Source organism: Denticeps clupeoides, chromosome 19 (genome assembly GCF_900700375.1).
Source record: "Denticeps clupeoides chromosome 19, fDenClu1.1, whole genome shotgun sequence".
Classification (NCBI taxonomy): domain Eukaryota; kingdom Metazoa; phylum Chordata; class Actinopteri; order Clupeiformes; family Denticipitidae; genus Denticeps; species Denticeps clupeoides.
Genome location: NC_041725.1, coordinates 17,370,089 through 17,393,385, shown reverse-complemented (window position 1 = coordinate 17,393,385; position 23,297 = coordinate 17,370,089). Strand labels below are relative to the sequence as shown.

General features: G+C 51.8%; 3 protein-coding genes across 8 annotated transcripts; 2 read left to right on the top strand and 1 right to left on the bottom strand.

The window, feature by feature from the left end:
• Positions 1-203: 203 nt before the first annotated feature.
• LOC114769404 (proline-rich protein 12) lies at positions 204-5,323 on the top strand. 5 transcript variants are annotated; one of them, XM_028962381.1, is made up of 11 exons: positions 204-363; positions 1,199-1,297; positions 2,065-2,126; positions 2,244-2,312; positions 2,517-2,585; positions 2,661-2,750; positions 2,831-3,110; positions 3,206-3,409; positions 4,350-4,440; positions 4,543-4,755; positions 4,835-5,323. In XM_028962381.1, the coding sequence occupies exons 1-11, from the start codon at positions 321-323 to the stop codon at positions 4,953-4,955; spliced, it is 1,341 nt and encodes a 446-aa protein (XP_028818214.1). In that variant the 5' UTR covers positions 204-320; the 3' UTR covers positions 4,956-5,323. The 5 variants fall into 5 exon arrangements, with proteins under 5 accessions (XP_028818214.1, XP_028818217.1, XP_028818218.1 ...); XM_028962384.1 differs by having other exon boundaries at positions 4,350-4,475; positions 4,835-4,999; XM_028962385.1 differs by having other exon boundaries at positions 4,350-4,471; positions 4,835-4,978.
• Positions 5,074-9,164, bottom strand: LOC114769645 (uncharacterized). The gene is made up of 9 exons (XM_028962839.1): positions 8,869-9,164; positions 8,040-8,128; positions 7,748-7,939; positions 7,598-7,660; positions 7,406-7,492; positions 5,993-6,524; positions 5,428-5,631; positions 5,213-5,322; positions 5,074-5,127 (listed from the first exon to the last, which is right to left on the bottom strand). Exons 1-9 carry the CDS (start codon positions 9,062-9,064, stop codon positions 5,074-5,076), a joined length of 1,527 nt encoding a protein of 508 aa, XP_028818672.1. The 5' UTR covers positions 9,065-9,164.
• Positions 9,165-13,169: 4,005 nt separating this feature from the next.
• Positions 13,170-22,838, top strand: rai2 (retinoic acid induced 2). 2 transcript variants are annotated; one of them, XM_028963101.1, is made up of 2 exons: positions 13,170-13,395; positions 19,972-22,838. In XM_028963101.1, exon 2 carries the CDS (start codon positions 20,050-20,052, stop codon positions 21,697-21,699), a length of 1,650 nt encoding a protein of 549 aa, XP_028818934.1. In that variant the 5' UTR covers positions 13,170-13,395; positions 19,972-20,049; the 3' UTR covers positions 21,700-22,838. The 2 variants fall into 2 exon arrangements, with proteins under 2 accessions (XP_028818934.1, XP_028818935.1); XM_028963102.1 differs by lacking the exon at positions 13,170-13,395 and adding an exon at positions 13,487-13,533.
• The last annotated feature ends 459 nt before the right edge of the window (positions 22,839-23,297 follow it).

Sequence of the window (23,297 nt, the reverse complement as noted above, 5' to 3'; positions counted from 1 at the left end):
GGTTATGTTTGCAATATTTGCATATTGGTTCACTTGAATACTTGCAATATTTGCAATACTGTGGTCTATAGTAGTTGCAAAAGTATTTCACTGCATATCATACCGTGTATGACTGTGTGTTTCGGAACCGAGCGAATCGGCTCTTTTTGCTGAACCGAGCGAACGAACCGGAAGTCTCTGTGAGCAGAGCGGAACCACGTGACCCCGCCGCTCGGCCAAGTAGCACAAAGGCGGTCCGAGTGCCCCGTTATCCCGTCCGCGTCTGCCGGCGTCTGAGCGATAAAAGCTGCGCGACTGAACACTCGGATCGCGGTCCAGTCATGTCGATGAACGGCGAGGGCGTCGGCGCCAACTCCGCAGCAGGTGCTTCTGTATTTGGGCGCAAATCACACATTTCTATTGGAGGAATTTGAATTTCTGTTCCCAGATTATATTGCAATAGTTTCAGTGCGAGTTTATGGCATGTGCTTTCCTCACATTTGAGATAAAAAATAAATAAATATGAAATGCATGTAACATTTATGTTTAATTCAGCCTGAGAAGTCCCGCTCTTGTAATTCATTCACTTCATACAAGTATTAATCAATAAAATGCACCGTGCAAAAGCCGAACCGCTGCAAGCACAACTTCCTGCCGCACATACTGGTCCGTCCCGAACGTTTATCGCAGAATTTCCTTCTTTGTGCACGAATCGGCGCCTCGACGTGCGGCATCGTCGTTCTCCGTCCGAATGGCGTCTGCTCGTAGCGCCTCCCCGCGGCTGTAAACGATCGTTTCACTCCTACCCGTTTTTCTTTTTGTTTTTTTTGTTTACTGCATTATTGCGATCCTGAGACGTTAAAATAGTTGTGTCGATCTAAATTTGAAACAATATTTAGTGTTTAATGGTCTTTGTGTCCAGATCTCCTCTCTCTCGACTCATCTTCAACACATTAACTTGCCTATTATATATACATATATTTTTATACATGGCATTAAAGTAAAAAAATAATATATTGAGCATTATCTTCTTTTACAGCTCCTGGAGTGTCTTAGCACATCTCTACATATCAGCATTGCTACCACTTTCACTTCATTAGAATTTGGTGTTTTACGCTTTTCTCTCCCTGAGTTAAAGTGGGGAAGACTGGTTTAATAATTTTTTTTTTTTATAATTAAGTACTACATAACTACAGCACTTTGAAACAATTGGTTTCAGGTCATATGTATATCAAAGAAGAGTGTTGTGACCAGCCCATCAATACCGCAGTAAAACAGAGCAACTGCCCAGATCCGCTCCTCCATCACAACGATCACAGTGAGTAACCTTCATTTCGGCCAGTATTTCATAGAAGCAGACACTAGCCAGTTTCTCTGATGCTGTTGGTTTTAAATAGTTAAGCATTAAAACATGACATGAAAATGTGACTTTGTGCGATGATGTTCCCCCAGCCTGTCTATGCTCGTGCAGTGGCTAGAAATGTCGATCGGTGTAAAGAGAGTTCTGTTCATTCTGCTTCACCGTTCAGATCTGGTCGGATCTGGAATTTGTCCCCTTATGATGTCACAAGGAGAACGGGTACCTCCCGTTTCTCATGCCCCTCCCCTAAAACAGTATCTCCACCGACCGTCATGGCTTCCAAACGTGTGAAGCATTGCAGTTGCTCGGTGACTGGGTGTAAAAATGAGCACGAATTTTTTTTTTTTTAAAGTTCTGTCACGCGAGACTCTTAAGAACCAGCGGGTTCATTTTATTTTTTCTGGAAAAATGTCGACACGACTTCCTGTCTGTACCCGATGGTGTTCATGGCGTAATTTCCGCAAATGCCTCCTCAACTTCTATTGGCCGCTTTCCTCCTGGTCCCGCCTCTCTCCTCCTCATTAGCATTTAAAGCTACAGGCGGTGAAACGCCGCATCCTGGGAAACCTCATTGTGGGACCGGATCAATGTGGCTGTAATTCTGCACCACGGCTGAATTTCGGAAAAAGGGACTTCAGATACAGTATTAGGGGACCAAAATTGATGACCAAAAATCATAATAGGAGACCTTTAAAACCACAGTCTGTTTTTTTTTTTTTTTTAAGAACATCTCAAGACTTTGTCTTGCCAGCTGGACCAGCAATGTTCACCGCCTGATATCAGCCAGGTAAAGTTGGTCAAATTCCACTTTCGCATCAACTTAAACGTAGTATAGAATGGACGTTTTTGTCCTGGTGGGAGCAACATTCTGCTGCATGTTATAACGTTGTTCTTGTTTCTTCAGATGAGTTCAGAGCACGACGAAGAGTCGCTCACCGACGAGTTTGAATTTGAATGTCAGCCCTGTGATGATGTGAGTTGGATTTGTCTGAAACGCTAAAGTATCACATCTACAGCATTTACCAGACGCCCTCATCCAGCCAGTAGTGTCAGGGACAGTCCCCCCTGGAGACACTCGGGGGTTAAGTGTCCTGCTCAAGGGGGGGGGGGTTTGAACCTCAAGGAACGAGGAAGTGAAGGTATTCATATCTGCAGCCGGCTTCTCTTCTTTTTACAGAAGAGACCAACAAGTTCCCCTGGCACGGACCACCTCCACACTCTGGGAGAAATTCTGATGTACTGTCAGGTAACGTCTGGTCCATCGCTCCATCACGTAAAAAATGAAGTATCGCGCGTAACCACGTGGTTTCGCTCTGGTCAGATTATGTATAGCGCCATCCAGAGGCTAGACGAGAAGTTTGAGCAGCTCCAGGTTAAGGTGACGAACGTCCAGGTTTCACCCGTCCATCAGGTATGTGTGTGTGAGATCTGCATGATGTCACATGGTCAGCTTACTGTGGACCACCTTCACGTGGGACGCCTGCTCCACAGTCCCCCCACAAGACCCGGCCGGAACCCGACAGCCCGGCGGTCAAGGTGGACCCGCCGCCGAGCGTGGACGCCATGGCGGCCATGCCACAGCTGGTGCGCGTGGGCTCACAGTCCCCGCCTCCTTCGGGGGAGGGCAAGAGGCCGCCGGCCCTCTCCCCGGCGCCCGGGGTACCCAGCCCGCCCCGCCCGACCCCCCAGTCCAGCCCCCGGGACCAAGGCACAGCGGCGACCTGCCCCTCCAAGCAGAAAACCCGGAAGGCCGCCGACCCGGAGAAAAAAAGTACTGGCCCTCGTCTCCGCCTCCTCCGCGCCAGAAGCAGCGGGCGGAGCTTGGCGCGCGCTGACGGCGAGCCGCGCCTCTGCTGTGTGTTGCAGGTCTGCTGGGCGACCGCGCCAGGCAGGTCTACGTCAGCGCCGGCGCCCTGAAGAAGGCGAAGGGCGCCCGCAAGCCGCGCGCGGCGGTCCGCCTCCTGCTGCGCGCCGTCTTCACCATGGACGAGCTGACCTGCAGCAACACCCTGGGCGACGCCTCCAGGGGCCTGAAGAAGCTGGACCCCAACCGGATCAGCGCCATCAGAGGTTTCTAACCATCTAACGTTCTGGAAGAAAATTTGAGATTTTGGACTAATTATCGCGCTAAAATTTGTGGGGGGCGGGGCAGGGCAGTTTGGTTCCCGAACATTTGAATCTGGGCGCGGTCTGATGGACAGTAGTTACAGGGACAGTCCCCCCCTGGAGACACTCAGGGTTAAGTGTCCTGCTCAGGGACACTCAGGGTTTGAACCCCACTTACTACTACCACCCCACTAAAAGAAAGTGAAGTGATTGTCACACGGTGCACACAGTGAAATTTGTCCTCTGTATTTAACCATCACCCTGAGTGAGCAGTGGGCAGCCATGACAGGCGCCCGGGGAGCAGTGTGTGGGGACGGTGCTTTACTCAGTGGCACCTTGGCAGATCGGGATTCGAACCGGCAACCTTCTGATTACGGGGCCGCTTCCTTAACCGCTAGGCCACCACTGCCCCTACAGTCCTGCGCTGGTTTTACACGTTGTGGCTGCTTCTCAGCCACTTTTACGGGAACTACATACTTCGCTGTACAGTCTGGCCAGATTTCCGGAACTTTATTTCACATTCCAAAACTTTTGGGGCCTGGAAAATTCCCCCTTCAAACAGCATGACTTTTCCGAGTTTTTTTTTTTTTTTTTTAAATGACCGTAGGAGTTCCGAAATCCATATTTAACAATGAACTACGCTTGTGGAACGCCGGGGTCTCAAACCCTCACCCTGGTTACATTTACGGCATTTATCAGACGTCCTTATCCAGAGCGACTTACAATCAGTAGTTACAGGGACAGTCCCCCCCTGGAGACACTCAGGGTTAAGTGTCCTGCTCGGGGACACGGTGGTAGTAAGTGGGGTTTGAACCTGGGTCTTCTGGTTCGTAGGCGAGTGTGTTACCTGCTTCGGGCAAAAAAAAAAAAAAAATTGTTCTCGCTTTTGATTTTATCCGAACAGAGTTTGTAGCCAAGTGGTTCCCGAACTACGACCTGAAGGAGCGCGGTGAAGACTGGAAGAAGTGTTTGTCCACCATGAACTCTGCGGCCCGGTACCACAGGCTGTTGGCCAAGAAACGTTCCGTGAGTCGCACATCGTTCCTCCGAAACCCTGAAATCTCATCGACCGTAACGTCTCCGTCTCGCCCGACAAGGAGCTGGAGGGAGGCGTGGCCGGGCCGGACGCCGGGGAGGAACCCGAGGCGTCCCGCCGCCCCGTCCCGCCGCGGCCGGCGTACAAGCACACCGCGGAGATCGACGTGGAGCTGTCGGACAGCGATGGTGCGGACAGTCCCGGATATCCGCACTGGACCGTGCCGCTCGCGCCCTCCGCCGCCGCCGGCGAGACCCGGGACAAGCCGAAGGAGGCGAGTGACGTACCGCGTTGTAACCGACCGGCCCGATGGCCGCGTCCGTAATGACCGTCGCTGTGTGACTGCGTTGCAGGGGACCCGTCCTGGCAGGTAGAGGTGGCCCCGGCCGTGCCGTGACGCCCTTTACCAGAGACTGCAGGAGGCGGACGTGGCCTGGCCACCGGTTTTTTGTTTTTTATTGTTTACGGTTTTAAAATTGTATTTTTATATATTTATTTAGTTTTGTTTTAGAGTTGTATGATTTTGAAAAGCTTTATTTGCACATTTTAGGAACGATCAGAAAAGAGATTGTTTTTTTTTTAGGTACAACATTTAATTCTGATCCTGTGTGTGTGCGGGGAGTCGGCGGGACGTGGGGACTCTGTCCTGAAATAAAACATGACGTTATGACACTCGCAGCCCCGTCCCGGCAGACTAACTTAACTAAATCCAAGAAGAAAGGGGGCCCTACTTTGTCGTAGCGCAGCGTCTTAATAATGTTGTTCAGAACCCCTAAGCACTCGGCCCAAGTCTTCCCTCTAACTTCGACATCGTAGGACGGGTACATCTCTGCCAGCCACTCTAATAACACAAAAACACACACACACACACACACACACACACGTCCATCTCCGTGTACAGAACAAGTGGAGAGCACGTTAATGGACATATGCAAGGGTCCGGTACCTCGGATGGCCTCTAGTTTGTTGGGGTTCAGCTCCTGAACGCCCCTGGCCGGGTCGCCGGTGACGCCACTCGTGGCGAGGACGCTGGTGGGGAAGACTGCGTGAAGCACCGGCACTATGGCTTTCCGGGGCTCGTCCTCTTTGAAGGCCTTCAGGTAGGCCGAGAGAGGGACCCACACCTTCCTCAGGGGGCTTCCAATCAGCACTGTCAAATGAGAGGACCGCGTCTGATCAAGCATGTGAATAAACCAGGGGGCGTAATTATAAAATCATAATTATTATTAAAATGAGACGTTTAACCCTACTTATAATGTAGTCAGTATTATAAAGATTAAAAATTATAATGTAGTCAGGAGGGGTGGTGGTAGCCAGACTCGCCTACGAACCAGAAGACCCAGGTTCAAACCCCACTTACTATCATTGTGTCCCTGAGCAGGACACTTAATCCTGAGTGTCTCCAGGGGGGGACTGTCCCTGTAACTACTGATTGTAAGTCGCTCTGGATAAGGGCGTCTGATAAATGCTGAAAATGGGAGCCGAAACTTAACAACTTTTCCGTAATTTACCGTTCTGTTGTTCCTCTCCAGAGGACGGGACATCGTTCTTCATGGGCCCGGTGGCGGCGAGTGTGTTTGCAGACGGCACTGGTGCCAACACCACCGTTGTGGTCTTCAACATTTTTAAAGGGCGCTGGCCTGCACCGGTCGCGGGAGCCAGGGGCCGTTTGGGCTTTTCCCATTGGTGGCTGTCCCTCGTTGTTCTGGCAGGCCGCCCTCTACCGATCCCCCTGCCGCGGCCTCTGCTCCCTCTTGCAGAGACAGCGTCTGGTGAGAAATAGTCCGCCGCTCCTGGCTGGGAGGACTCCCCTTTCCAAGGTGGCCTCCATCGAGGGTCCCGCTCTTGGCCTACGGCCCCGCTCTGCCGACCCTTCAGCCCGGGAAGGTGGGATGTCCCCCAGGGCAGCTGTGGCGCGGGAAGGGGGGACATGAAATGTCTTTTCGTCTGTCGTGGTGTACCTCGGTGTAAAATCTCTCCGCCTCTGGACCGCAGATCGTCGATCTTCTCCTCCAGCCGCCGTATCGCCGAATACCAACGCGGCTGCAAAACGCATCAGTCGTGAAAGGCCGACCACATGGATCAATAGTTCAGCTTGTCCCCCAGAGGGACGTTCAGGGGGAGAAGCGGCGGAAGTTCAGAGATCACACGTCACCACCGGCAATCTTTAACCTCGTAGAAAAGGAGCATTCTAGAAATCTAACGGGGCATCATAGCTCTGCGGCCCTGAGTTCGAACCTTGCCTTTCATGACACGTCCCTGTGCTGTGACGCGACACGTCACAATGACAAAAAAACAATCACTGTCACTAATTATAATACTGAAAGGTCCCCTGACGTGAAAATGGGACTTCGAGAGTTTATTTAACGTTAATACGTTAGTTCCCCCGGCCTGTCTATGGTCCTGCGGTGGCTAGAAATGGCCAAACGTGAGAAGTATTGCTGTCGCTCGGTGACTGGATGTAAAAATGAACTCGAATGTATTTTTTAGTTCCGTTGCGCGAGACTCTGAAGAACCCAGTGGGTTCATTTTATTTTTATCCGGGAAAAAACGGCAACACGACTTCCTGTCTGCACCAAACGTTGTGGTTGGTGGACGGTGTTGATGACGCTCAACTTCTATTGGCCGCTCTCCTCCTGGTCCCGCCTCTCTCCCCCTCATTAGCATTTAAAGCTACAGGCGGTGAAGCGGCGCATCCTGGGAAGTCTCACTGTGGGACTGGATCAACGTGGCTGTAATTCTGCACCACGGCGGAATTTCGGAAAGAGACTTCAGAGACAGTATTAGGGGACCAACAAGACCAAAATAAATGTTGGGGGACCTTTAAAATATAAGAAATTGAACAATCAAATGAACTGAATTCTGTAAAAAAAAAAAATATTTTATCTAATATTCGCAGTGGAGAAGGTGTGGAATGTTGTTACCTCCTCTGGAGGCCTGTTTAAGTTGAAGAGCTTTGCCTGAAGCCCGTCAATCTTCTGCTCTACTCTCTGAAGGACCGTGGACAACAACTGGGAGAAGGACGGTGACATATTCACCCACGGGACACCGGAAGGGATGTATTGTATTTGACATTTCATCCTACTTTTGAAAATGAGTAGACTGGTGGACCTCACCCTGCAGTGGTGCAGGACGTCCTGTAGGACGTCGTCCTGTCTCTCTCTGACCTGGGGCTTCTCCTACGACCAGAGAAGTGGTTTCACATTTACAAACCTCGTCCATTCCTCCTCATTTCATTTGAATGGGGACATTTAACATTGAGGAACCTGAGGAACACCGGGCACGTCCCTCACGGTGGGGAACGCAGGAGGTTCTGCTGCAGTCTGCGGGCTGATGGCTGGGCAGGGATCTGACCGGGTCCACGGGGCGGGGACACGCCCGGCTACATCCACCCGCTTCGCTGATCTGGTCTTCTCAATCATCGTCCTGAGGCGATGGTGGAAGGTTTTCGGAGAGCACTGACGTGGACAGATGATGGAAAATATTGTGTGAAAATATTCATAAAGTCCATTTTAACGCTACATATCACCATGCAGCCTGGGTGAAGCTGGCCCGTACCATGCGCGATGGTGCCCTGCTCGGCATGTTGTCTTCTCCTGACGCAGGTGGGTCCTTACTGCACCGCCGATTTGAGGGGTCTTCCACATCTACAACGATTTCAGATAAACAGGGGGAACGACTGAGGAATGGACTGGAAGTAGCCTAGCGGGTAACACACTCGCCTATGAACCAGAAGACCCAGGTTCAAACCCCACTTACTACCATTGTGTCCCTGAGCAAGACACTTAACCCTGAGTGTCTCCAGGGGGGGACTGTCCCTGTAACTACTGATTGTAAGGCGTCTGGTAAATGCTGTAAATGTAAATGAGGTTGTTCTACTCAAAACTGATTACATGCCGATCTTCAATCGCCATAAATACTGAATTAAACAACACGTTCTGGCCATAACCTGGTAAACACGGCAGGAACCAGTAAGACCTGGGAGATGGCCATCTTGGACCACCTGAACCCGGAACGTCCCTTACTGGAACCAGTAAGACCTGGGAGATGGCCAAGTTGGACCACCTGAACCCGGAACGTCCCTTACTGGAACCAGTAAGACCTGGGAGATGGCCATCTTGGACCACCTGAACCCGGAACGTCCCTTACTGGAACCAGTAAGACCTGGGAGATGGCACACTTGGACCACCTGAACCCGGAACGTCCCTTACTGGAACCAGTAAGACCTGGGAGATGGCCATCTTGGACCACCTGAACCCGGAACGTCCCTTACTGGAACCAGTAAGACCTGGGAGATGGCCATCTTGGACCACCTGAACCCAGAACGTCCCTCTCCTCTGGAAATGTCCACTAAATCAGGCCGGAGAGGGAAAGATCTGCCCGTAACCTCTGAACTCGCGGCTCGGCCACGTCGTCGTCTGCATTTCTTCCGCTTCTTCTCCTTCCTCCTCCTCCTCCTCGTCGTCGTCGTCCGAGAAGTCCAGCGGGGCGAACATGAGCGGGTCCGTCTCGGACCCGGGTTCTTCTTCCTCTTCCTCCTCCAGCTTGACCACCACGTACGGAGCTCCGCCATCAGCGTCCATGGCGGTTCCTCCACGTCCTGCTCCCGCTGCCGAGCGTTAAAACGGCGACAACTTGTCACCGTTAGCCGTTCAACGTCTGGACCTGAACCGCAGGACCTTTAAACCAGTTCGGCCGGTTTGGCTCTTGTCCTGAAGGGGGCGCCCGTGTCTTCCGTGAAACGGGGATTCCGTGTGGGGGTAATTAATTCTGCTCCGTATAATAAAGTCGGTAATACCGGTTCGGAATAATCGTATTAAAGGACTGTAGACAAAAGCCGTTTCCCACCCGATGCTCATTTTTCAGAAATGTAATTAAAAAAAAATCTGACCTGTGCCGGTTTATTAAAAACAGAACCGAATTCCCGTTTACTTTGTGTTCGGAAAATATCCTTGTTTCTGTTCTGATAAATGCGCTCAACGCATTTATAATTTATGGCTTTTTTTTTAAAAAAAAACCTGATTAATCCCTATAAAATACAATAAAATCAGATAAAATATGCACAGAGCCACACCTCCAGGTTACCGGGAAAATCGATCAGGGCCTTTGTTTAAGCACGGCGGGCTGGATGGGGAAGGGCAGGGGTCTCGTTTGCAGAAGTTATTGACAAAGTTGATTATTAACTGCATATCTGGACCCGGTTCCCCTGGGCCACTGTGTTTTAATGTCTTCAAACGTGCCTTCACTGCTCATTATTATCAACTCAAACCGAAACCCCAATCGAAGACCTAACGGCGATCTCAGAGGACTGGAAAAGTGGGGAAGGATGGAAGGGATGGAAGAGAAGACGAAATAGAGAATTTTCTTTGCATTTATACAAAATATGGCCAAAAATCCCCAGAGGTCAATTGAGAAAGAAAACATTTTTAAAAAGGAATGAATGAGTTTTTAAGCAATAAACCACAATAACTACGGGCCTAAATTAAATCACATAAATTTTCTTTACACCGTACATCCATAAACTTTCGGTTTTTGGATTATTTTTATCCGTTGAACCATTAACCGAGTAATGAAAAGGGACCGTAAACTGTGAAACGTGGACCATGAACAGGTGGTAGGTACTAGGTGGTAGTAGCCTAGTGGGTAAGACACTCGCCTGTGAACCAGAAGACCCGGGTTCAAATCCCACTTACTACCATTGTGTCCCTGAGCAAGACACTTAACCTTAAGTTGCTCCAGGGAGACTGTCCCTGAAAATACTGATTGTAAGTCGCTCTGGATAAGGGCGTCTGATAAATGCTGTAAATGAAATAAATGAAATGAACAGCCCGAGCGTTCCTCTGTAGAGCCGTATGACCACGGCGACGGGTCCCATCTTTCCTCTTCCTGTCGTTTGCAGAAGTTATTGACAAAGTTGACTATTAACTGCATATCTGGACTCGGTTCCCCTGGGCCACTGTGGCTGGATCAGGCCGAAACTGGACCTCTGTGTTTTAATGTCTTCAAACGTGCCTTCACTGCTCATTATTATCAACTCAAACCGAAACCCCAATCGAAGACCTAACGGCGATCTCAGAGGACTGGAAAAGTGGGGAAGGATGGGAGGGATGGGAGAGAAGACGAAATAGAGAATTTTCTTTGCATTTATACAAAATATGGCCAAAAATCCCCAGAGGTCAATTGAGAAAGAAAAAAAAAAAGGAATTAATGAGCTTTTAAGCAATGAACCACAATAACTACGGGCCTAAATTAAATCGCATACATTTTCTTTACACCGCACATCCATAAACTTTCGATTTTTGGATTATTTTTATCCGTTGAACCATTAACCGAGTAATGAAAAGGGACCGTAAACTGTGAAACGTGGACCATGAACGGCCCGAGCGTTCCTCTGTTATGACCACGGCGACGGGTCCCGTCTTTCCTCTCCCTGTCCGCGGAGCCCGGAGGGTGATAAGCCACCGCCGGCCGCGGAGGAAAAAATGCTTTGTGGCCGTGCCAACTCGGCACGAGTGAAAAGGGAGGCGCGCCACACAAAGCCGCGGCCTGTCAGGGATCCGCTAGGAGGAAGTGAGGGGACGGAGCCGCTCGGCCGCTTCACAAGCGCGCCTTTCATCGGCGGCCTGTCCGGAACTTCAGACCCGCAGATGCACACGCAGAACGCGAGACGTCCGTTTTCTGCAGGACCGGACGCGTCTTCTCGTTTCCAGAATAAAACCGAAGACGCAGGACCATGAAATGAGGTGGTCTCAGCCACGTTATGTTGGACATCGGGGACGGTTTCCGAAAGGCCCTAAGGTTTTATACTGGACACTTTCCTGTCATTCACTCGTGTTCATGAGAATCTCATCAAGCGGCTTTTGAGGGTAAAAAGAGGAAAATAATGATCCATCAAACACACGTCACTTTCTCCTGATACTACAAATGCGAAAAATCTCCATAATCACTATGACACGACCAAATGTGTCCTCTGTATTTAACCATCACCGTTGGTGAGCAGTGGGCGGCCATGACAGTGCGTGGGGACGGTGCATTTGCTCGGTGGCACCTTTCGAACCGGCAACCTTCTGATCACGGGGCCGCTTCCTTAACCGCCAGGCCGCCGCTGGCGCAGGGTAACTGCATTTTTAAAAACCCGCAGGCCGCATTGCATGCATGAAACCTGCGTCCTGCAGAAAACTCGTCCAGCTGATGGGGCCGCAGGCTCGGGTGATTCTCTGATGGAGGGGGGGGGGGGCGTCGTCTGTGAGGTAAATCCAGACACGCCCAGGCCTGAACCCCGCCACTGACTCCCTCTCCCACCCGGACTTTTTACATTCTCCACGGTCCCAATTATCATTTAAATCGCGGCGTTTCGGTTGCCCGTCTGGGACGTGGGTTTCTGGTCCTTTGGGAATAATGTAAAGATGCCGAGATGAATAAACCTCGTTTCAGGCACGCTTTTATCGTTATTGCGCGGCACGTCGAACGATGGGATCTGTCCAGGTCCTCCGCCCACAGGAAGACAATGGTGGCACAGATCCACGGCAATTTACACAGACGGCCCATAACCGGCGAATGGGGGGCCTCCCATTAAAAGCCATTAAACAGCGGAACAATGGAGGGGCCAGAGGCTGCCTGGCACTGATAGGAGGTCCCCGGGGACCCCCGTCACGTCACACCCACGCCCGTGGACCCCGGATGATCTGCTCTTCTTGTCTTTTCATCTGCAGATTCGGCGTGGTCTGCAGCCACATCTGCTCCCTGGTGGCAGGACGGAGGCACCGTGGACTACGTTCTCCCCAAATTAGAACAGATCGCTCAGTCCCGGTGTGGTGGAGTCTCTCCATCCAGGTGGCAGCTGGAGGAGCCACATTGTTATTCGTGGTGCATTTATCACGTCTGCCGAGCAGAAGGCTGCAGCTGCTTCGTACGGACCCCACATCTGCATACGTGCAATTCATTACAGGAATAATGCACAGATGCAGAACAGTACAATCATTTTTACATTTACCGGCATTTACCAGACGCCCTTATCCAGAGCGACTTACAATCAGTAGTTACAGGGACAGTCCCCCCCTGGAGACACTCAGGGTTAAGTGTCTTGCTCAGGGACACAATGGTAGTAAGTGGGGTTTGAACCTGGGTCTTCTGGTTCATAGGCGAGTGTGTTACCCGCTAAAAAAAAAAAAAAAAGTGATACACAGCAGCACAGCACACGATGCACACAGTGAAATTTGTCCTCTGCATTTAACCATCACCCTGAGTGAACAGTGGGCAGCCATGACAGGCGCCCGGGGAGCAGTGTGTGGGGACGGTACTTTGCTCGGTGGCACCTCAGTGGCACCTTGGCGGATCGGGATTTGAACCGGCAACCTTCTGATCACGGTGCCACTTCCTTAACCGCTAGGCCACCACTGCCCCCGATTAAAAAGTGAAATTTTGTGTCGAGATGTTCTAGGTCTCAGATTCGGAACAACATCGCGTCGTCGCGCCAGACGGGGTCACCTGCGGTCACGCGGGATCCGTCTGCGCGACGTGACCAGCGCTTTACCCCTGACGCACGCGCGCTGAGCGTCTCGGGTGGGTGGGGTGGGGGTGGGGGGGTGTCACGCTCTCCGTGGCTGCGCGCGCAGCTCGGCTGTCACCGGGGGAGGGGGTGGGGGGGGGGAGCAGGAGGAGCGAGTTTAATGCCCCGCGCCGCAGCATCGGGACCGCGGCGGTCTCTCTCTCTCTCTCTCTCTCTCTCTCTTTTATGTTCATTTCCGCCTTGAATATATATTTATATAATATATAAATATATATATATATATATTTGGTTTGTTTGTTTCGTTTTTCGGACGGGGGGAGACGGACGCGCGCAATGATGCGCGGTCAACGACGCCGCGCGTAATAACGCGTCCGGACGGACGCGCGGACGCACGGACGCAAGACGGTAAGAGCCGCGGCTTTTCGGCCCGTCTGGCACAGGTGCGACGGCGACCCGACTTAAAGGGACAGGCGGGCATTCGGCCGCGCGGACCGCGGTGGAACCCGCGGGATCGGGACAGATGGGGATTACCGGGCGATTTCGGTAACGACGAGGATTATCGTTTTTTTTTTCTTCTTTTTTCTTTTACACGGTCTGTCAGCGCGGCAAATTACGCGCGGTGCGGTGGCGAAATCAGACGCCAAATGAGATTTATTTTTATGATTTTTTTTTTTCAAAAGGTCAACAGGCGCTGCTGCCAGATAAATCTGCGTAGGGTCACCGACCTCGGCAAATGTCGCCAGAAAGCCAGCGGCGCTTCTTGTGCCACCGGCAGATGAATTATTGCTGACGTGAGTAAATAATGTCACGTCGATGGCAGCATTGTGGCGGTGCAGGGGGGAGATGGGACGTTCCAGGTCCCCCTCCGGGCCTCCGGCCACAGAGGGGCGCTGCGTCCGGCTCGTCCTCCTCGCCACCGGCGTACATGTCTGGGGACCGGGGACGATGGGCTTTGTTGACCTCTCCACATCCAGGACGAACAGCCAGAGGCCGCCGGACGTCCGGTTGGCACCTACACTGGGCCGGGGGGGGGCGTGCTGATCTCAGATCAGACTGCAGACGTGGGCCGGGGCCTGGCGTGGCAGGGCCACGGTCCGTAAAAACGTACCTTACGCCCGCTGAGGGGACGATGTTGGCAGGAATAATAATCTGGTAATAAACGTGAATCATTTCTACAGATAAACGGCCCATTTTGCAGCGTGATGCTTTTATCTGAAGAGAGAGAGAGGGAGAGAGAGAGAGAGAGTCGGTAAATGGGTTTCTGGAAGAATCTCATTTCCGTGCTGGGGGAGGGGGGGGAGGAAGACAGAAATGCGATTATATAACGATCAGGACCCGGGCCGGAGGTGAACGTGGCGAGGAGCCGCCGGACGAAGGAAGGACGGACCGGTGGCGGTTCCATGTCCGTACATCACGCGAGACGCGGCCCGGACCCCCGGCTCTTTGTGGGGGAGTTTGGGGGAGGGGCCGCAGCCTCTTCCTCCACTTCATTTAAATCCCCCAGACGGCGGGCCGGCCGCCACCCCCCCCCCGCTCCCAGGACGGATATAAACGGCGCGAACGCGGCGTGCCGCCGCTAATTACAGAGCAGCATCCTCGCGTCAGGCTGGACGCCGGAGCGTGACGGGAGCAGATGTTCTCCCTCCTCCTCATCCTCATCTTCATCCGCTCTCTTTGTTGCAACACAGCCGGACGTTCACCCCGGCGAGGGATCCGCCTGGACGACGGTCTCGGCGCGGCCTCCGCCGAACGTTCGGGTCGGATCCGGTTTGTTGTTTTTCTTCCCGCCGCCCCCCTCCGAAGGGAGCGAAATGTGGAAACTATTACGGAAGATCGGGGCCGCCGTCCAGCTCCCGGTGACGGGCCTGCGCCGGTCCCGCCGCCATCACAGCGGGGATGTTTACAGCCACCGTCCCGGCCGCCAGGGCCCTCGCTGACAGAGAGACGACAACCTGGCGACCCGAGGTTCCGGGGGTCACATGGGGTTATTGTGCGGTTTACAGGGTCACGGGGGTCAAGCGCCATTAGCATTCTGGTCAGGTAGCCAGCGGAGATGCTTCGTCTCCAGCTGGATTGGAACTGGGTGCTGGGCTGGTGGTGTTGTGTGTAGTCTAATGGTTGAAATAAGATCAGCACCCCGGCACCCCGACGCTGGAGATCAGGATCTGCGGGACGAATCGGCGTTAATGAAGTAAAAACGAGGCTCAGGCCTGGTGGGCTAGAAAAGCCCCCCGCTTAATACCCCTCACACAATGATAAAAAGGTCCTTTATTGTTCGTTTCGAGAGGGAAAAGGATTCGAATCATTTGAGAACTTTTTTTTTTTGCTTTTTAGGATTGTTGGCAGATTTAAGTGGAGACCGGGCCATTGTGACGTCGAACTCCTCTTTTTGGATTTGTTTCAGAGATTTTAATGAAAGATTTCAAGTGGGCGTGGCATTTTCCGCCCCCACCCACTCATTAAGATGAGCCGGAATAAATGAGGGTGGTAGTGGCCTAGTGGGTAACACACTCGACTATGAACCAGAAGACCCAGATTCAAATCCCACTTACTACCATTGTGTGCCTGAGTAAGACACTTAACCCTGAGTGTCTCCAGGGGGACTGTCCCTGTAACTACTGATTGTAAGTCGCTCTGGATAAGGGCATCTGGTAAATGCTGTAAATGTAAAATGTAAATATGAATTAATGTGCAGTTTTCCACGCCTCTACGGCGCTGCTCATCAGAACTGATCTGGGGTCAGCAGACCCGACTTCTGTTGAGATTCGGTGTGTGTGTGTGTGTGTGTGTGTGTGTGTGTGTGTGTGTGAGTATTTCTGCCGGGAGATATGGGAATGTAGAGGTTACCGTGTTTTACCGCGCGCGTGTGTGTTGTCTGCTGTCATGATCTCATGGTCCATCATTCACACTGCCGAGGCGCCTCCCCTGTACAGAGGCTATAAATAAAGCCGTGCGGTGTGACGGAGCTGGGAAAAGGCCAGGGTTTAGGAACAAAGTGCTAACGCTATAAATACACACACTTTTCCTGGGTCCAGGTTGTGTGTGTGTGTGTGTGTGTGTGTGTGTGTGTGTGTGTGTGTGCAGCCCATCGTATGTTTTTAGGCCAAGATGAGCCTACTGCAGGTCAACTGCCCCCAAAACAATTTCAGATGTAACCTCTCAAAGTCCCGCCCGAGCACCACCACCACCGCGCCGCGCCGCAGCACAATAGGAAACGAACCCCCGAGGGAACGGCTGGCCGGGGCTTTCTGCCACGTGGCCGCCATTTTTACTCTGCAAGCCATGCTGCATCAGTTTTTTTTTTTTACTTTTTACCTCCGGGGTTAAAAAAAAGAGTTCCAGTTTTGGACGTGCCGTTGATTTAAGGGCCGAGGGGCCTTATTGTCTGGTGTGTGTCTGTGATGTCAAACTACTCCACCAGCGGAGCTCCCCCACCGGAATCAGTATGGCAGGACGGCTCCAGACCCCCACGGACACCCAGTGATGGATTTATTAGTCCACCGTTGCCGTGGCAACAGGCTGGGCGTGAACACAAAAAAACCCCTGGAAGGCTAGCCCGTGATTTCTTCTGCGGTGATGGAATCCCAGATTTGGGTTTTGTCATCGCTGTATTGCTGTATAAGCATTAGGGCTGCACGATTTGGGGAAAAAGACATATTGCGATTATTGAGATCAATATTGCGATATGCGATTGCGATATGATAAAGGACACTTGCTTGTATATCAATGAAAAGTCGCATACTAATAGTGAAATTTTTAATTTCAAAGTGAAACATACAAACTACTTATAACAACCTGAAATGCCCAGTGCTTTCAAAATACAATATTCTACAAAATTAAGTAATCACAAAAAATCTTTTACATTACTGTCGAACGACAAACCCTGGTAAGGCTAAACAACTGTTTTGATTATATTTGGCCATTACAAGATCCCATATTATAGTTCTTACGTTTAACCAAAACGTTGTTTGGAGGCTGACTTGAACACAGGAATGCATAGCTTCGCTAGCTTAGCCTAGCTTAGCTAAGGTTAAGACGTATAAAAACGGGATTTTATAATGGCCAAATATATTCAAAACAATTGTCCAGCCCTACCTATGAAATGTAATCGCCCGGGATCTGGTTTGGAGCGTACAGCGGTTTGTACAGCCCCAAGCAGCACAAGAGTGAGGCATTTTTATGCACTTCTCTCCATAGACATGTATATGCATCACGCCACAGCAGAGCTTATCGCAATATGGCGGCGACGTTGACGTACGATGCAGCTCGTCATGCGCCGTCTAACCATATGTCTCCGAATCGAAAGTCATGTGACCAAACACGTCACATCCGACTGAGATGTGAGACGTGAGATGTGAGACTTCAGTCAGCTCGCAAACTTTGAGAGGATGAGAGAATGGATTGGCAACATATCCGATCCAATCCATGTACTAATCATTTAAATCGCGGCTTTTTGCGTTCATGTAATCGCACAGACTGAAATCGCGATTACGATTGCGATTAGATTAATCGTGCAGCACTAATAAGCATCAAAAAAAAAAGTGCACGACTGGATTTTAAAACGCCCTAATATCTAAATAGACTTAATTTATCCTGTACGAGATATAAATTCTGATTCTGATCTTTCCGGGCAACAACTCCCCTCAGCAAAACCTCTCAATTCAAATCGGCTCGCTACTGTCAATTTCTACAGGTTCACTCTCTACAACATTTGCAAGATTCTTTCACGACAGGCTACGCAGCTCCTCGTCCAGGCAATGGTCATCTCTAGACTCCATCTGCAGTCACCATAAAACCACTCCAGGTGGTCCAAAATGTGGCAGCCCTCCTCACCTCTCTCCACCGGCTCCCGGTTGCGGCTCGCATCGAGTTTAAATCCTTGATGCTGCCTACAGGGCTGTAAATGAAAGTTCTCCCTCTTACACCAACACACTAGCAGCCAGATACACTCCTGCACGCCCTCCTGCAAACGAAACAAGACTGAAAATTCCCTCTTCACGGGGTCTCCGATCCCAATTGAATATATTCTCCTCTGGTGTCCCTTGCTGGTGGAACAACTTGTCCTGCTCCATTCGACTAGCCGAGACTACCACCACCTTTAAGAAGCAGCTGAAAACCCACTTGTTCAAAAAGTATTTCAGACGAGTCCAACACACGCACACAGACACACAGACACACACACACACACAGCACAATAAATAAATAAATAAATTTGTCTAGCACTTAACAGTTCCCTGCAGGTTCTATTCTTGACAAGTTTGGCCTTATCAGGGCTCTTAGTTTTGTAAACTCAAAATCTATAGAAACCGAACGAGAATTGCTGGTGTCTTCCTCCTGTAAGTCGCTTTGGATAAAAGCGTCTGCCAAGTAAAGTAAAGTAAAGTAAATGTGTATATTCACATTTTGTGTGATGATGATATGTTTGGTGAGTGTGTTGGAACTGCAGACGGCGGCCAGTCTTTTGTTTTTGGTGTCTGCGCGCGAACTGAATCCAATTTCAGGAATTTGTTGGCCGCTTCTTCCTGCCCTCTCAGCTGGAATGTAACATCTTTCGGAATAAATCATGGGGAAGGCCGGGCCGAACCACCTTGTTGCCTTTCCAATTCAGGATTTTAGAATTTATAGCTTCTCTCTCACTTCAAATTCATGCGCGGATTTTTGGCAGCCCAGTTTTGAGTCGGATTCGTGCGGCTGGTGGCGCGTGCAGCACGTGTTTGTTTTCCGAAGGACCGCCCCCATGCTTGTAGGGTGCTAGTAGCCTAGTGGGTAAGACCCAGGTTCAAATCCCACTCACTACCATCGTGTCCCTGAGCAAGACACTTAACCCTGAGTGTCTCCTGGGGGGGACTGTCCCTGTCACTACTGACAAGGGTGTCCGGTAAATGTCATAAATGGTAATGTATGTAAATGTCACATCACAGATTTTGTCCCTTGCCACGCTTGGCACAGGCCACAAGTTGGCCGATGATGAATAAAAGTCGGGTTCCGGGTGGGAAGGTGCGCGCCTCCTCATCACTCTGAGAGAAATTCCACAGTGGAATTCTGCACATGGATGAAGAGCGTGAGCTGGACGCGGGAGCCCAGACCCTCGGACGTAAAGTATGGCGGAACCTCAGCGCTGGAAAACTGGTGCGCTGGAGGTGTCCCTTTCTCTTTTTTTTTCCTTTTTTATTGTGCCGTTCCGGAACGTTGAGTCCGAGGTCGGTGTGACCGTGGAAAAATGCGTAACTGGCTTAACTGGGAGGCGGGAGCGTGCAGCTGACACGGCGCAAGTTGTCCGGCCCTTTGTTTGCGGAGGGAGCTGAGCACACACCGATAAGGCCCTCGGCCTTCGTGTCACGGGGACGGGCGCAACGTTCCGTTCCCTCATCCCACAAGCGTCGTGTCCTTTCCGCACGGCTCCAGGCCGCTTCGAGTGCAGCTCTCTCCGCGCTCGCTCCCTTTTCTTTTCTAAAGATAAAGAAAATCTGTTCTGCCGAGGCCTATTTTTTATCAGCGCCGATGTTGCTGAACTGATTGTTTAATGCATTCCAGAATAAAGTCCCTCCAGCCATGTGCCCTGGAAAACAAAACGACTGCAGTAATAATGACGTTAGCGTGTTTACCCCAGAACTTTCATCCTCGTCCTTCATTCTCTCTCTCTCCCCCCTCTCTCTGCCAAAGGGAGGAATACTTTGCTCCTCGCCAGCATTTTATGTAATGAATTCCACACCCGCGCTGGCAGATAAACAAATAACCAAGACTCCCAAAGTGAATTTAACTCCCCTCCCTCTGCTTCCTGGAGAAGTGGAGCCATACTTCACTCTCCGGGACAAGTGGAACACTGAAACTTCCCCTCCGTTCCCAGGCCCTCTTTTTTTTTTTTTTTAAAGCCTGTGCCGTGCCAATCCATGGCTCGGCCGCCAGGCCACTGCGTACGAAAGAAATCATTTAGTGTTGCACGAGATCAAGCTAATATTACTTTTTTCCTCTCCATTGCAGCCTTGAGGATAAACCAGACGGTCAGGGGACGCCATGTGCCCAAGCAGAAGGTGAAGAACGTCCCGTGAAACGGAGGCCATGGAGTACCCATACAAGGACGTTCCTGTCGATGTGGGGGGCGCCCAGGGGGACATGTGCACCAGTGCAGGAGGAGAGGCAATCGGAAAGCTTGAAGATGATGGAAATTCCCAGCTTCCGTCCGAGGCGTGGAACGTGGATTCCTCAACACTGACAAAACGTTCTCTTTCCCCTGTCATGGGTGTCCCAAGCGCCCCGGTTGTCACCCAGGCGACAGAGTCTCCAGGTGGGGTCGCCCTGAAATTGGCCACCACTGTCCTTCAGCCCATCTGCCTCGGGGAGAACCCAGTGGTGCTGCCTATCCTGGCAGGACCGGGTGCGCCGCAAGTGGGACAAGCCGCCACTGCCCCTTACCTGGTGACCAGCCAGTGCCCGGTGTCCCTGCCCCTGGTTCTCGAGCAACAGGTCTTCCAGCACCTAACCCCCCAGGTTGTTCAGCAAGCAAACCCTTGCCCTGCCCTCTCCTTGCAAAACAACATCCTTTGCCAGAGTGCACCATTGGACCAGAAAGGAGCAGCTCCCATGCTGGACCCAAACCTCCTTACCCTTCTTCAAAACCCTAACTTTGTGGCTACTTTGCAGGACTTTTTTCCTTCCCAAGGTAACCCTCTGCCAGCCTGTCACATGGGTGGCAGCCCTCAGGCGGACCCTTTCTCTTCTGGGTTCCTCCCACCACCCTTGTTCCCCCACCCTTACAGCTCTCCTTTAGCACCCTTGGTGCCTCCAGCCACCCTGCTGGTCCCATATCCTGTTATAGTCCCTCTGCCTGTGCCTCTTCCCATCCCTATTCCCATTCCCATTCCTGTCCCAAACTCCGAGGACTCTAAGCTGGCGACGGACCCTCCCAAACCAGCATGCACTCTCAGCAAAGGTACCCAGACCAGAACAAAAGATTTTATGGCAAATGTACCATCTCCCAGTGCAGAGACCATGTCTGTCCCAGGTCCTTCGCAGGATCCTTTCTTGAGTGTGCATCCTTTGCCTGAAGGAGAGGTTCTGGACTTGTCCATCAGGGCTCCTCCCATTCAGACAAAACAGGAAGTCGTCTATCAGCAGGACAACGTGCTTGACCTCTCACTACCAGGAGTGCGGAAGACATGCATCCAGTCCTGCAGCAGCCACAGTTCCACCTCGAGCGAGAGGGATCGTGAGGACCTGGGCGGCGGCGCCCTGACCCTGGGGGTGCTGCGGCCAGTGGAATGCTCTCCCAAGCTGGATGCAAAGCTCCTGAGCAGCCTGGCTTCTCTTGAGTTCAGCCAGCAGCACAAGTGGCTGGTTGACAGCAGTGGCGGCGTGGGGGGGCCGGGGCGTGACGCCGCGCTCGGCGGAAGCGGGAACATCGAGATTGTCAGCACCTCACAGACAGCAAAGGTCATTGTCTCTGTGAAGGACGCCATGCCCGCCATCTTCTGTGGCAAGCTCAAAGGCATCTCTGGGGTCTCGACCAAGAACTTCTCCATCAAGCACGATGCGGGACACGGCGGATACGCGTCTCTTCCAAGGGTCCCAGGGGACCAGCGGGGGGACCCCAACGACACTAAAAAGATGCCCAAAAGCAGGGCCATCAAACTGAAGAAGGTCAGCTCTCAAGAGATCCACATACTTCCCATAAAAAAGCAGCGCCTCACTGCCTTCCTGCCCAGAAAGTGAGAAGCAGCCGTCGGCCGTGGCGAGCGAGAGGAGGCCCACGCCAGGGTTCCTGGACAGCCACGGCAGTCCCGGGGGACTGGAATGCAGAGACGGTCCAAGATGCCGCTCCGCCGCTGCATGAGCTCTTGATCCGTTCATTATAAAGTAATCAGTGGCTGAGTCAACCGGACGGAGAATTTGGGCCAAAAAAAAAAGAAATGTGTTTCACTGGTCCTCCTGGTCCTCCTTCTTCTCGGGGGGTCTCTTCCCTCCGTGTTCTGCCGACCTACGTTTTTATTTTTCGGTCCCACGTGCTTGTAAATTATTCATGGACCTTATCCCCTAATTTAATCAGACTTATTAATATTCATTGAGCTCAGCGCTGAAAGTTTGCCAGCTGCCTCGTAGACACCAGGGGGGTTGGGGGGGGTGGGGGGAGTCCTCCAAAAACCAGCGAGAAACACAACACTCGAGGTCGGTGCAGGAAAGCATGCCGACTATCGGATTACCTCTCGGGTAAAAGGACGTGGTCATAAGTATCGGCGTTAACGGCCTGGTGTGACAGTATTTGCCCGGCCAGTTACGCGGGGGCGGGCGGCTGACCTCTCGACCCGTCCCCTGGAAATCACCGTATTAATCAGAGGCTCAGCCGACCGGAGCGTCGCCTTTGATGTGCATTGGGGGGGGGGGGTTAGCATGGCAGGCTAATAACGACTTGGCAGAGCGAGGGCCCCGCTTTCATTAACTTTAATGAACGTCGGAAACGGCTGTCAGTGGCCGCGAGGCGCAGTTTTCGCCGTCTCAGAGCGGGCGAGCATCACAGGGACGCTTTTGACGGGAGAGTCGAGTTTGGCTTTGATGTGTCTCGTTTCTAATCAGGCGAGTTATTCTGAACATCAATATAAATATCGTCTGGTGACACGAACGTTCTGGAGTGTGGATGGTCCCTCTTCGTTTTCCGGTCTCCCACTGCGACGGACCACGATGGTTTAATCCCCCGATCTGCCTCTCCACGGCGTCCCTGTGCAATCTCGGTGTCTCGTGATCTCAGGGGCTGATGACAGACCGAGCGTGTTTATGCGAGTTTGTTAACCCGAGGCAGGGAAGCGTTTCCATGGCAGCGGCCTGTAATGAGAAGTGACATGTAAATATTGGCTTTAGGAAGCCCGGCCGGGGGCGGGATGGGACGGGGGGGGACGGTGTTTAAAGGGATACTCCGGATTTTTCCACATAATCTCTGTCTGTGGGGGGGGGGGGAGAAAAATGTCGCACGCTGCTGCTGATGACGATGATGTCCGGCCGGTACCAACCTCGAGTGGACTCAAACTAACCGTGTCTCGCGGCGCCATTTTCCCGGTCCCAGTGCACGGAGAGACTTTAACGCAGCTCATGTTGTAGTCTTAAGTGCACTTTTTTTAGGATCGCGGCTAATTCCGATTCTTCCAAGTGGAATTGCACTCGGACCTGTTTCTGTTTCAACCGAGTCGGGGTGAAAGGACAGAAATGCACGGATTTCTGGGTTTTTTTTGGGGGGGCTTCCACATCCAACAAGTAACTGTTGGTTTTCACAGAATATCACAAAAAGGCGTAGCTCATCTACCATTCCCAGAGGCGTGGCC